The sequence below is a fragment of the Bos javanicus genome, chromosome 9 (genome assembly GCF_032452875.1).
Source record: "Bos javanicus breed banteng chromosome 9, ARS-OSU_banteng_1.0, whole genome shotgun sequence".
Lineage (NCBI taxonomy): Eukaryota > Metazoa > Chordata > Mammalia > Artiodactyla > Bovidae > Bos > Bos javanicus.
Genome location: NC_083876.1, coordinates 9,416,187 through 9,430,756, shown reverse-complemented (window position 1 = coordinate 9,430,756; position 14,570 = coordinate 9,416,187). Strand labels below are relative to the sequence as shown.

Sequence of the window (14,570 nt, the reverse complement as noted above, 5' to 3'; positions counted from 1 at the left end):
TTAGAATATTTTAATGGGAAAATGTTCTTATTCTCTGCTTTTAGTAGATGATTCTTGATCTGTTTAATGGTTCCTGAAAACACCTACACAGTTATAAATTTTTAAAGACAGATTGTGACCATTCCCAAGAAGCAGGCTCTCATTAACGTCTGGTGTATCTTCCAGGCATGAAAAAAACTTGAGAAGGAGAATTATTAGCAAGTCATGGATCCTCAGGATATTTCACATAAAGTAATATGTTCAAGCTAAGCACATGAGCCCAGGTCTCAAACGGTGTCTTAGTACTAATTCTGGACAATGTCCTTGGCTTTGACACAGCTTTAAGATGTCTGCTTCCAGCTGTGTTGAGCAGCTCACTTCCTTCCCATCCTGGGTTTTCAGATAACCAGCCAGGTTCAGGTGACACACTTATCCTTTTGGACACGCTGGGTCCTGAAGGTTAAGGTTCTCTATCCCTCTATCCTCTCCCCTGCCTCAAGGCAGCAGGACCAGCTCTCCCGGCAGAGGGCTGAACACAGCGGCATCAGCGATGCCTCGGGGCAGAAACCCTGGGGGAAAACCAACCAAGCTTTATTCATCCCTCACCCCCAGTTCTGAAGCTCTGGTGAAGCATTTAGAAAAAGGCACCTGAAATAGTTCGCGTTTCCCTTGAATCGCCTTCATGTTTCTGACTTCCCTGGGTGGTTTTGTTTACTGCCTTGTAGAGCACTTTGCTCAGATGGCTGCGAGTCTGAAGCGTCCGGACTCCGGAGCCTCGGGCCTCCCTGGACTGCCTGGACCCCCTGGCCCCCCGGGTCCCCCTGGAGAGAATGGCTTTCCGGGCCAGATGGGACTCCGCGGCCTCCCGGGCATGAAGGGTCCCCCTGGTGCTCTCGGTGTGAGGGGCCCTAAAGGTAAGGCCTTTTACTCATGTGGAACCAGGAACACACACTGGCCATTTTTTTTCTTTTTTTAGGTGAATTCACTTGTCCTGGCAAGTGCCAGGTGTCTGTGACGTGAAATTATCATTCTGTTCTGTGGGGCTGGTGAAGATTAAAAAGCTGTCATTTGGTATTTTCTTGACCTTGGTGTGTGATGGCAATAGACCCAATACCAGAATTCAGGTTCCTTGACTTTTGGTCTCGATCTTTTCCAGTCATGCTGCTTTGGTCGTAGTTCAAGATAAACTTCAGGATCGTTCAGACTTTTTGTTTGTTTTTTGAGACCCTGAAATCATTGTAGAGGTCTTCTGAGATGGCGACTGGCTCTGGAGTGTATCTATTACTTCAACTAATGAGGCTTGTTAGCAGGACGTCAGAAAAATCTCATCACAAGTTAAAGCTGCCTCCCTCTTCTTTTATTTATTTGTTTTTGGCCATGCCAAAAATATGCATATGGGGTCTTAGTTCCCTGACCAGGGATCACACCCATGCCCCCTGCATTGGGAGCGCAGAGTCTTAACCACTGGACTACCAGGGAAACCCCCTTCTCCTTTTAAAGAGTGACATTGTATATCTGTTTTGATGGATTATTTTTTTCAGCTCTAAAGTACAACTGTATTCCTTATTTAACATGTTGAGAGGGTTTGAGAGTTTGTTTCTCCTTTTATTTAAAGCAAGTTAAGCTCTTGGAAAATAGGATTGTGAGTGTGTTAGGTATTCTGCAGAATTTGCAGAAGAATGGGCTGCCTCAGATGGTGCTTGCTAGTTCAGGTGAGTAGGTCAGCTTGGGGCCAGTGTACCCCGGATAATTGACCAAAAGGATGAAAAGTGTGGAGTTTCTGTATCACGATGAGTGACTGACAGCTTTCTGGGAACTTCAGAAAGACGTGGTGTCAAAAACAAGAGAGGTTTCTGAGCCATACAGCAAATTGTCATTAGCTATCTATTTTACATATGGTAATGTAAGTTTCCATTTGACAGAAAACACCAAAATTCTGTAAAGCAATTATCCTTCAATAAAAAAAAAAAACCAGGAGAGGGATTTCTGTTTTTTAGACAGTGATGCTCCAATTAGGGATAAATATGGTGCAAATGGTCAGAGGTCAAGCAAGCTGTCTTTCTGGATCTATAATTGAATGGGAGATGCATTTAGCTCACAACACCCTCAGTTGGAACAGCGTTGTTCACTATTTTTTTTTTTTTGGCATGTGAAGAGCTGCATGTTAAAAAAAAAAAAAAAAAGAGCTCTAATTGGGGCCTCTTGTGAATTTGGCACAGTTACCATGTTTTTGGAGGCTGGAGAGAGTCATCTGTGCAGAGAGCTCTGAGTTCAGCTTACAGAGAGCTGGACCTCTTCTCTGAAAGGATCCCTTAGCCATTCATCTCGGTCCCACTCTGAGCTTCTGTTCAGAATTCATACCGGAGGTACTCCCTGTGATCACGCCGCACTCACCCGCAAACGTAAACTGTTCTAGGGAAGCCCATACCGTGGTCGGACTGTTGGCTTAGCTGTCTCTGTTGTGCCCCGGTCCACGGTGACTCCTCTGCCTGCATGTGGTCACTAAAGGGAACCAAGGAGCAGTGATTCACAAGAGTGGTTCCCGAGGCCTCAGCATCACCAGAGACCTTGTTCGGAAGGCAGATCCTCCCGCCCACCCAGGCTCCCTGAGGCAGAGACTTTGGGCCCCCAGCGGAGATGGGCTCGTGCAGGGCGGTTGCCTGTCTTCCCTGGGAAGGACCGCCTTGTAAGGTGATGGGGATCACAGCCCTGTTTTCTTCGGCTCTAAGGAAGCCTCCATTTTGGGGGCTGAGCTTAACCTTGAGTTCGTAGGAGCCGGCTCCTGAAGTCCCATCTTCCGTCTAAGGAAGGAAGAGATCTGTGTGCTTGCTGAGTCAGGACGGCCTGCCCAGGGGAGACAGCCCGGGCTGCCCATGGAACTTACCCGAGGAGCCTTCAACCCTGCCTGTGTCTGCAGCCCCTTCCCAGATACTGTGATCTACTTGGCTTGGTTACTTGGTGCTAAGTCACTTCAGTCTTGTCTGACTCTGTGTGACACTACAGACTGTAAGCCCACCAGGCTCCTCCATCCATGGGATGCTCCAGGCAAGAATCCTGGAGTGGGTTGTTATGCTCTCCTTCAGGGGATCTTCTTTACCCAGAGACTGAACTCACGTTTCCTCCGTCCCCTGCATTGGCAGGCGGGTTCTTTACCACTATCCACCTGGTTACTTGGTGTCAGACTTTAAAAACATTCTGCAGGTGATCTGAATGTGCACGCAGGACTGAGGAGCACTCCTAACACGCGTGACATGACCTGAAAACTTCCTGGGAAGCTGGGAGTCACAGTGCAGAGTTGTGTCTGGGTGGGGCTGGATGGGCCCCAGCAAGCAAACCTTATTTTGGAGGAAAGAAAACTATATTTCTATATTTGAAACCCAAGAAGTGTCTCTGGCACTGAGTCCATCCATCAAGCAGAGTTTGATCGTATTTGGGACTTCCTCCTGTTTCCTGCAGGATTCATGACATAACTTATAAACTAGAAGTGAGGCTGTTCTTTTCTTTTTTCTAAAGAACGTTCTCTCCCTGCCCTCCTTCATGCCTTTCTTGCCATTGGGTTCCATTAAAGCAGCATCTTCTCTCAGTTTTACTTGTTAAGATTGGGATGTGGGCAGAAAGGAACAATCAGATTTTCTATATCATTCAGTGCTGACACACGTTTGAAGATGTACAGTTCTAGGTAGCTGGCCTTGACCTTTCTTGTCCTCCACAGACATTAATAGTCCTACTTAGTAGAAAACACGTGGTGTTCTAACGCCCAAAGCTTAGAGCTCAAATTTTCCCTGAGAATAAACACTCCACCACTTGAAACTTTACCATTTTACTGATCAGAGAAGAGATGTGTTTCTTTGCCTTTTTTTTCATCCTTAATATAAGAGAAGGGATGATGGGAGTCTGGGTTTGCCATAGTCACTTTGAGGGTGTTTTCCAGGGAAATTCCTAAGCAGACAAGTTTAACTATTAATAAACCAGTTTTACTAAGCTTTTAACAGTTCAGGCTGTATCTTAATCAAATTACTGTTTTTTTCCTTAAAAGTTACTTGGAAAAACACAGCGGAACATTTTTAACAGGAGCTAGTAGAAATAAGCCTCAGACCGCACTCAAAGCTTCCATTGTGTTTGAGTATTTTGTTTGTTTTTGCCGACATGTCTTACACACTTCTACGCAAACGTGTTAGGGCTGTGTGCTCATTTCATGAAAGGTGACCCCTGACTGGCCCTGGGTTCACTTTTCTTAGAATTAAATAAGTCTTTCTTGTCATAAATACTCTTTATAAATGTTTGTGGTTTGTTAATTTTAAGCCCCTTTGAGACAGGCTGTTTGTATTTTAAAATCTTTTAGTGGACCTCAAGCAGACATGTCTCTGTGTCAGTGACAGCTAGGGAAAGTACACCGGCACACCTGAGCCTCACCTTTTCTGGTGTTCATCCTCGATTGAGGATGGAGCAAAGATTATAGCTTCCAAATAGATGGATTCAGTAGCAGTTTTGGAGCAATATGAATTTCTCTAGATTCCCCCACTCTGAACATAAAAAGCTATTTTTCTACTCAAAGTGTCTATCCCCTTCCTACTGTATCCAAAGCATCTTTTATAAGCTGTTTATATGTCCTTTCTGACACAACAGGCTAACAGAGGTGGGCTTTAGCTCCCAGGCCAGCTCTCTACATCTTGGAGGAAGATGTGGCCAGTGTTTGCTGAAGCAGAGTAACCCTGCGGGGAGCAGAGCCTGCACAGCGTAGCTGCCGCAGGCTGCGGTGTGGCTGTGTCCTGGGCCTGTCGAGAACGTGTTTTTCCATGACTGACCTCCAGAAAGAGCATCGAAGCTAAGACAAGGGTCTTTTCTTTGATTTGTAAAAGATGTTATTCTACATATCATACAGTGCTGTTAATTAATGTTACCACGCTGTGTTCCCTTCATTCTGCAGTGTCCAAATATGCTGGCAATTCCATCCAATGAGTTTTTTCTTTCAGATCTTCTATTTTTCAGTTCTAGGATTATGATTTTTTGTTAAGGTTTTCATATCTCTCCAGAAATTTCACATCATTTCACCCCTTATATCCATTTTTTCCTATGACTTGGTTTACACACACACACACACACACACACACACACATATATATATATATATATATGTTGTTTTAAAGAGGCAGTGGTCTTATTCCTTGCAAACATTTTGAAGTTGGTGTGGCTTCATGCTAGAATGTGCTTAACTGTCACTATCTCCGTGAAAGTTGCATTTTAATTTATAATCTTCATCTTGTGTTTTCAGAAAATGTGGCACTTTCTCACTGCCAGCCTTGAGAATTACAGTGAAATGACATTTAAATTGCCAAGTTAACAAGAGAGCATAAGCTGTTAGTTTTTAAAATGCTAATTGTCATATCTTCCTACTATAGTAATATCATATTGATGATGAGTGTAAAAAATAGCTAGTTTATATATGAGTTCAAGCTGAGCTTGAATATTATGTATATCCTTACATAATATTTATAAAATTTAAATTATCTTCAAAATGTTGATTCATCATATAAATGTTCACACAAGGACATTCACAGCTAAAGTCAAAGTATGATTACTAAACATTCATTTCTTAATTAGAGATTTTTGACTATTTGACAAATGCACAGATGGTTGTACAGATATTCTTCCTGTGCGTGATTTTGTTTTTTAAATTGTAACAAACCTGTCGATATTTAATGAGGTTGGATTGATACAAATATTTGGATAAAAAGATGACGTACAGAACTTATTGTGAAACGCCATTGCATCTTCTAAGGATATAGTATAATAATAGCATACTACTTTGCTAATGGGTAGTAGAAGTTGTCTTCTACTAGGCATAGTCAATGTCATTTAACACCTGTTAACTAAGGTATTAGGGTGTTTTGTTAATGAGGCCAGGTTTCTAAGTTTGGCCTCTGCAGGGGCCAGGATAATGAATGCAGGTTTTGTTGCGTGGCTGCTGAATTCCTGAATTCAATCAGCGGTCTTGCAAATACACATGGTTGGCTGCAATCCAAAGTACCTTCCCTATAAATAATGAGACAGAAACGAAACGTAGGCACTGTGACAGCGCAGTTTACATTTTGAAACTTCATTAATTTATTTTTGGTGATGCTAAATTTACATGGTTCAATAGTTTTTAAATGTATTAAACAACACTCAGTGAAGAGTGTCTGTCCCATCCCTGTCTCCTATCTGCCTGGTTTCCTTTATCCTTCCATTAGGGAATCGCTGTTCTTAGTTTTCGATATACCCTTACCAGCGATTCTATAAAGGATCTATGAATATATATATATATTTTCCCTATGTCCTTTTAGCAACAAATCACATTGTCCTTTAGTAAGTCATCTGGGCCTTGCTTTTTACACTTAACAATGTCTTGGGCATCATTTCACAAACCTTCTTCCTGATTCTTCTTTACCCACGCATAATATTCCACTCCGTGCAAGTTCCATAGTGTGTATATCTTTTTAATGGATATTTAGATTGTTTTAAGCTTCTGTTCAGTTTTCTTTCTTTCTTTTTAAAGAATTACTTATTTCTTTCTTTGTCTGCGGCAGGTGTTCGCCGCTTTGCACAGGCTTTTCTCTAGTGGTGAGCGGGCGCCGCTCTACTTCTTTCTTTCTTTGTCTGCGGCGGGTGTTCGCCGCTTTGCACAGGCTTTTCTTTAGTGGTGAGCGGGGGCCGCTCTTCCTTGTGGTGGACGGGCTTCTCGTGTTGTGGAACACGGGCTTGGCAGGCAGGCTTCAGTCATTGCGGTTCATGGGCTCTGGAGCGAGGGCTCGGTAACCGCGGCGCACAGGCTCAGTTGCTCTGTCGCGTGTGGACTCTTCCTGGACTAGGGATGGAACCCGTGTCTCCTGCAGTGGAAGGTGGGTTCTTAGCCACCGCACCCCCAGGGAAGTTCCCTCAATTTTCTCTCATATTGGATTTGCATATTTCTGATTAAACTTCTTTTCCTAGTTATTGATGATTTAGTCATCATTACAAATGAGACTTTTGTTCACTGCATCTTATAACTGGCTGTTGTTTATGTATATAACAAATATTGATTTCCATGTCTTTTGTACCTCGCTGAATTCTCTTATTGTCTATAGTAGGTTTTGAGTTGATTTTCTAGGGTTTAAGAAAACAGTCATATCTCCTGAAAGCAGGGATGGCTCAAACCAAATAATAATAGTGATAAAGTGGGCGTGTTTGTATTAATAATGTTCTGACTTCAGTGAAACTGCTATTGTGTTTCTTGTTAAGCTTTGTGCCAGCTTCAAGATTGAGATGGATGGACTTTATCATGTTAGGGAAGTAGCTTGGTACTTACTTTATTGAATGTTGTATCAGTGGCTTGTCAGCATCTACCGATACGATCATTTGATTTTTTTCCCCCTTAGATATCTTAATATAATTAACTCGATTTATGCCTCGCTATGTACTTAGTAAGACCTAGTTAGTGGCAACCTCATAACTTTTTGGTTTCTGAACGTAGGCTTTGCTTTAAGTTGAATTTATGTTTATGCTTTATGTTCATTTTTATAGACATACAGAAAAGTAACATTTCTTATGACACACAGGTGATGCAGGAGAAAGAGGGGATCGTGGCCCCCCAGGAAGAGGTCCCAAAGGTTTGCCAGGAGCTCCAGGTCTCCCAGGTAAGGATGAAGGCAGGGTGAGGTGGGAAGTGGTATGGAGCAGGTGGTCTGAACTGGATCACACTGTAAAGTATGGCTCTTTGATTACCTCTGCTTATCATGTGATAATAATGACCGGCATCGATTTTTGAAGACCACCTTTAATGAAGAGTTAAATAGTCTGTAAATCATGTCTGTATTCTTTGAGAGAAGAATACATGCCTTGAAATGTTACTTTCTTAAGTAAATACGTTAAAAATTGCTGTGGAGGTCCAGCCACAATGCACTAAAATTCTGGATGAATGGGGCCCTGTCCGTTTCTAGCCCAGTGGTAGTTTCCTCTTCTTTTTTTTTAACTAAAACGTCAGAGCAACAGGAAGACGAATCCAAGTTTTCAGCTACTCATGTTGCACAGGGAATAACTGAAATTTTATTCTGAAAGCTTTTCCTTCAAACACCCAGACCCTCCAGAAACCCATATCCCCAAATAAATAAACCTGCGCATTCCTACTCGCAGGAGTCACTCCAAGAATGTAGCCCAGCTGGGTAGACTGAGGTGACACAGTCGTGTCTGTGTGACAGCGGGCACTCTCACTGGATGTCTGCTCTCCTTACACACCGGCTACTCTGTGGCCGAGGTCCAGGCTGTCCCATGTGAATCCGCGGGATGCATCCGCCAAGTCCAAGTGCAGAAGCGGCCTCCTGGGGCCTGAAATCCAGTTCAGGTGAAGAGCGTGAATAGCCTGAGCCTCCAGTAAACGTTGTGAGCGCTTCAGGGCCAAGGCTCAGGAAGGCCCCCTGAAGTCCCTGGGGAGACTGGTCAGGGGAGGGGGCTTATGCAGAAGGAGGGTGGCCCACACTCCTGCCGTGGATCTGCAAAACTTGGTTGAGGGAAATCTAGCAAAGAAATGATCATTTTCTAATTCTGCTGGAGGCTTACGTAGTCAATCATGGCTATAATTGCAGCCCCCAAACATCATTGCTTTCTAATTATCCATTTCATTACTCCTGGTGATCACTTTCTCATTTAAAATAATTTTTAAAAATATGAATGCATTTGGAGATAGCTCAAACGCTGCCTTTCTAAAATGGTAATTGGTGGGCCTGTCAAGATGTTTTCACAAGTTGATGAATTTTTGTGATTGGAAAAGAAAGCCTTTGTGATCAGAAAAGGAAAGAAAATCTGGCTGGAGTTGAATGGGACCCAGGGAAGATTTTAATAAACAGTAAAGTTGAGGTGGCCAAAGTATTGGAGTTTCAGCTTTAGCATCATTTCTTTGGAAGGAATGATGCTAAAGCTGAAACTCCAGTACTTTGGCCACCTCATGCGAAGTTGACTCATTGGAAAAGACTCTGATGCTGGGAGGGATTGGGGGCAGGAGGAGAAGGGGATGACAGAGGATGAGATGGCTGGATGGCATCACTGACTCGATGGACGTGAGTCTGAGTGAACTCCAGGAGTTGGTGATGGACAGGGAGGCCTGGCGTGCTGCGGTTCATGGGGTCGCAAAGAGTTGGACACGACTTAGCGACTGAACTGAACTGAAAGTCTGGATTCATTGACGGATGTCTAGCAGAAAGAAAAGGAAAACAGACTTTTCTGAGGACTCGTCTCCCTTATTCGTGGTAGGAATAGAATGTTTGAAGGCTAATAAAACAACATCATTACGATTTACCTAATTATCCGTGTATTTGAAAGAGATCCTGACAATTTCTCCTTCTCCCATTTTGTTGGCAAATTACAGTTCCTGGATCAGCAGCTTGTAGTACTGGCACAATTTACCAAAAATACATTATTGTGTCTGGTGACTTCTGCTTTCAAAAAAATCTGTTGATAAATCCCATTTTGCGTTTAAAAATAGGAAGGTGGAGACCAGCTTGTATTTGTGCGGTTTGCATGGTGTCCCGGGACCCTTGCTCGGCCTGGAAGGGGCTCCGTGGGTTTGCTTTCTAGGACACCAGTCATCCGTGTGTGGGTGAGTGGTCAGGTAGGGCAAGTCATCCCCGGCAGCTCTCCGTGACCCTCAGCTGGTCTTCCTTGTGAAAATGACTATATGTTAGTCTTGGAGTTACGGCTTAAATCTGGTTTGTTAAAGTCAGGTTTGTCCAGGACTCGGAAGCCTGTCCTCTGTTTCCTTGCTGCATTTTTCCAGCCCTCTCCCCTCCCTTCCTGGTTCTACCCATCTGTGTTTTTCTGTGCTTTAGGTACATTTTCGTTGAGGGGATATTTGACATTACTTAGGGTGAACTCAGAGTTACAGATTAGTCTTTTAAGAATCGAGGCTCACTGGCCGATGCACGCAGTCGGGTCTGTGTCTACATCCGCTTTGAGGCACCAGCTGGATCGTTGGTTTCGGGTTGGCTCATATCCCCGTGTCTCTGCCTAAACGTACTCAGGGGACAGTTTCTCAAATCCATTCAGTCCCTGAGCAAGAGGTGTTGGGGCCATTCTGCCTCTAAATCGAGTCCTCTGAGAGTGGGCCCTTGGGAGTGTGGGCTCTGTGATTCAGATATCTGGCTTTACACCTTGACCGTCACTTCCGAGCTTTATGGCGTTGAGCTAGTTCCTGACTGGCTCCGTGCCTTGGTGTCCCCACTTAAAAAACAGGGATAGTAATCAATCCCATCTCCCAGAGAGTCTAATTCTGAGAATTTAAAGAACAATCAATCCATGAAAGGAGCCTAGGACAGTTTCTGGCTATAGTGGATGCTCCAGAAATGCCAGTTATTCGAACTATTATTAATGTGACAAACGCACTGCTGCATTTAGAGGTGGCTGAAGTGCAGAGCTGGACCCTGGCTCAGCCTTTGTGGCTTTTTCTCGACCTTCTGTCAGTCAGCACTGCCCCTAACACCTCAGACCATCCGTCCGCTGAATTGCTGTGACTCCAGACCGCAAGTGCAAAGCGTTGGTCCCAGGAAATCACGTCACCAAGTAGCTGGGCCTCTTTAAATATCCTTGGGAGACCTTGGAGTGTGGGTAAGAAAGTGATTTCTGGTCTCTCACAATCCTGACAGAAGGAGGACTTTGGGACCCAGGGGAGCCTTCACCAGGGCTGTGTTCAGCAACTTGTCTGGAGCCTTGTAGATAACACACATCTTAAGTAAAGGAGGGAACTGGCAGAATAGGATATTCTGTGACCTCTTGTTGAATTTGGGACTCGGGTCCTTCTGAATGGAAAGAAGATCGTTTGGTCATTCTTCTTTGTGCTAACAAAGCTGATGTATTGGAAGAAATGCAATACCTTCATTATCTGCCAGTTGTCAGGATGGCTCTGCTCCTTCTGGACTGTTTTCGGCCTCTGTCTGCCCTCCTTCTCTCAGCGTGTTCACTGTGAAGTTTCGTGTGCCCCTTGAGGGTGTGATGGTCCATCGTCTGATACAGACCTTGGGTTCTTATCATGACAATTGCAGGGACTGTCATCTTGGCTGTAGCACCCTGTCGTCTAAACATGGACACAGATCGTCCAGTTTGCGTCTCACAGCCAGAGGTGGGCAGTGCAGGTGTGTAAGAGGGGAGGGAGGTGGAGCTGGGCTTCCCGGGCATGGGAAGACCCTCCTCATTTAGGAGGATCTGTGGATGTGTTAATACCTGGAAAGCACTTAGCATAGCACCTGGCTTCCGGCAACCATTCTGCAAATTTAGTTATTATTATTCCTTCTTTTATGTTTGAGGAAACACAGACTCACAAAGGTCACGGGCCTCGACAGAGATCTCTTGGGTAGTAAGTGACAAGGCCGACATTCATGTGTCCAGGTTCTTGCTGTGGACAGAGTGTCGTGCGGGCGGTCCAGGTGTGTGCTGGGTCTGTCTTGCCATTCTGACCCCTGACTTTGGCACATTTCCTTTTCTGCTCCTGTCCCAGAGCTGTGGGGACCGCACTGAGCAAGCCCTCTGGGACCTTAGACCCTGCCCCCTGCCTTCACCTCTCCCATGTCTGTCTCTTAACAGAGACCTTTGGTGAGTGTCTCTTCACCAGTAACTCTTTGCCTGTTGCCACTGGACTTGTTCACTGGGGACCAGTTGCTTCCCACTCTGGGGATATGAAGAAAAGATATTTAAGAGTGGGCCCTGACTTCTTTGTGTATCTAAGCGTGCTGGGAGAACGAGGACCTTAAATAATCATTGTGTGTGAACGTGACCCGGACGTTAGACAGACTCGCACTTATTGTACCAGGTTTCTTGTTCAAGGTTTGCAGATAGATGAGCTTTACCTGTGGATCCTGAGTGAAGAAGTCCCCAGACAGAAAGGGCACACTCGCTTTAAGCTTAAGTCTGTGTGTGTGCTTTCTAAGTCACTTCAGTCATATCCGACTCTATGCGACCCCATAGACTGTAGCCCTCCAGGCTCCTCTGTCCATGGGATTCTCCAGGCAAGAATACTGGAGTGGGTTGCCACGCCTTCCTCCAGGGGATCTTCCTGACCCAGTGATTGAACCCAAGCCCTTTACGTCTCCTGCGTTGGCAGGCGGGTTCTTTACCACCAGTGGCACCTGGGAAGCCCGGGCTTGAGTCTAGCATAGTCACTTACCCCTTTTCTGCGGCTGTCCTGTCTCCACTCTTTTATTGGGGTGTGGGGATCTTACGTAAACAACCCACTTTATACACTAATGCCTGAAACATGTGTGCTCTGTCAAGCGCTCAGAACAAGGTGAGAAATTCCCTATTGAATGCTGGAAATGATTTCCATGTTTTGTTTTGTTTTAAAGCCTGTGTCTTAGTCCCTTTTATTGCATTGCAGGTGTTATTAGGGCTGAGAGGCTGGGCCTCTGTGTGTGTAACACGACTGCCCTCTAGTGTTAGTACAGAGAATTATACAGACATTCATTTTTTTAAAAATCATGAAAGGTTTGACAGTAACATTTTATAGGTCCTTGAAATTTCAGAAAACCCTAACTGTTAGGCTGTTAGTGTAGCTCAGTGGAGAAGGAAATGGCAACCCACTCCACTGTTCTTGCCTGGAGAATCCCAGGGACGGGGGAGCCTGGTGGGCTGCTGTCTATGGGGTTGCACAGAGTCGGACACGACTGAAGTGACTTAGCAGTGTAGCTCAGACACCCATGAAGCAGGCAAAGCAGAGTAAGAGCAATTTCGATTCATGCTTTCTCTTCAGCAGTTGAAAAGAGGTTTCTATATTTCTACAACTATATATATATATATATATATATACACAAACACACACATGTTGCATATGTATGCATATATATGCATATGTGCATAAGTATACATACACCCGCTCCCTCGTGAACCTCCCTCCCACCCCTCCTGTTCTCCTCCAGGTCATCACGGGGCAGCCAGCTGAGCTCCCTGTGCTATACAGCAGCTCCTGCTGGCTGTATGTTTAGCTCGGTCATGTTTATGTGTCAGTGCCACTCTCTTCCTTTCCCGCCCTCTCCTTCCCCTGCTGCAAGACCGTGCTTTTTGAGCCCCGAGGGCCAGACGGCTTCTGCTGCAGCCCGGACCTCTGCTTGTGTAGTGCCGAGCTGCCAGGGCAGTGTGCAAACAGCGGACACGCTGTGTCCTGATAACACTGTTCACAACCCCGGCGTTGGCTCATGGGCTGCCGTTTGTCCAGCCTGACCACTTAAAAGCGTTTATATCTGGCCTCTCTTTTTAAGCCTTAAAAGACCAACTGAACCTTTAACTGTCTCCGTGCCAGGAAATCTGAATAGGCTCTGCTTAAAGGCAGGGTTCTGCTAAAGCCTTGTCAACAGGCGCCGTGGGTTAGGGGTAGACCTTGTCTTGAGAGGGAAACAGAATTACCTGCTTCATCACTTGTTGTAGTCAAATGAAGGCTTATGAGATAAATGAAGGGAAATTACTTATATCTGCTTGTCTACAGCCTTGAGATGTATAGAGTCAGAGATAATTATTCCCTTACAGCTTCGCTACATTTTGTCCTGTAATGTGGCTTTTTGTGGACCTAATAGTAAGTATAATGGGAAGAATGTTATGTGTAAAGCAGTGTCTATAATGTAGTTTTCCTTCTTAAAGTATGTGGGCTGTGTAATAAGGCAGCTGAAAAAGACCAGATCACTGCAACAAGACCAACAGAAGGCAAATGGGATAAATAAGCTTTTTCCGGGCTCCAAAATCACTGCAGATGGTGACCGCAGCCATGAAATTAAAAGACGCTTACTCCTTGGAAGGAAAGTCATAACCAACCTAGACAGCATATTCAAAAGCAGAGACATTACTTTGCCAACAAAGGTCCATCTAGTCAAGGCTATGGTTTTTCCAGTGGTCATGTATGGATATGGGAGTTGGACTGTAAAGAAAGCTGAGCACAGAAGAATCAATGCTTTTGAATGTGGTGTTGGAGAAGACTCTTGAGAGTCCCTTGGACTGCAAGGAAATCTAACCAGTCCATCCTAAAGGAGATCAGTCCTGGGTGTTCATTGGAGGGACTGATGTTGAAGCTGAAACTCCAATACTTTGGCCACCTGATGTGAAGAACTGACTCATTGGAAAAGACCCCGATGCTGGGAAAGATTGAGGGCAGGAAGAGAAGGGGACGACAGAGGATGAGATGGTTGGATTGCATCACCAACTCGATGGACATGGGTTTGGATGGACTCTGGGAGTTGGTGATGGACAGGGAGGCCTGGCATGCTGCAGTTCGTGGAGTTGCAAAGAGTTGGACATGACTGAGCGACTGAACTGAACTGAAAATAGGGACAGAAAACTAAAAACTGCCAAGAAACAGGGAAAGGAACTAAATCTAAGTGAATATAATTGAATGTATAGATTTTGTTTTCACCTTTTGGCTTAATAGCCAAGTTAAGACCGTGGACACGAGGAGAAATCAAAGTGTTAGTCGCTCAGTCGTGTCAGACTCTTTGTGACCCCATGCGACCCACCAGGCTCCTCTGTCCCTGGGATTCTCCAGCCAAGAATACTGGAGCATGTTGCCATGCCCTTCACCAGGAGATCTTCCTGACGCAGGGATCAAACCTGTG

At 44.9% G+C, this 14,570-nt stretch overlaps 1 protein-coding gene across 1 annotated transcript in view; it reads left to right on the top strand.

Annotated features, from left to right (window-relative positions):
- Positions 1 to 14,570, top strand: part of COL9A1 (collagen type IX alpha 1 chain) — a 90,887-nt gene that overhangs the window by 74,078 nt on the left and 2,239 nt on the right. The window contains exons 37-38 of the mRNA XM_061428707.1: positions 705 to 893; positions 7,554 to 7,631. Of these exons, the coding sequence (XP_061284691.1) occupies positions 705 to 893; positions 7,554 to 7,631 (267 nt within the window). The remainder of the gene's footprint in view (positions 1 to 704; positions 894 to 7,553; positions 7,632 to 14,570) is intronic.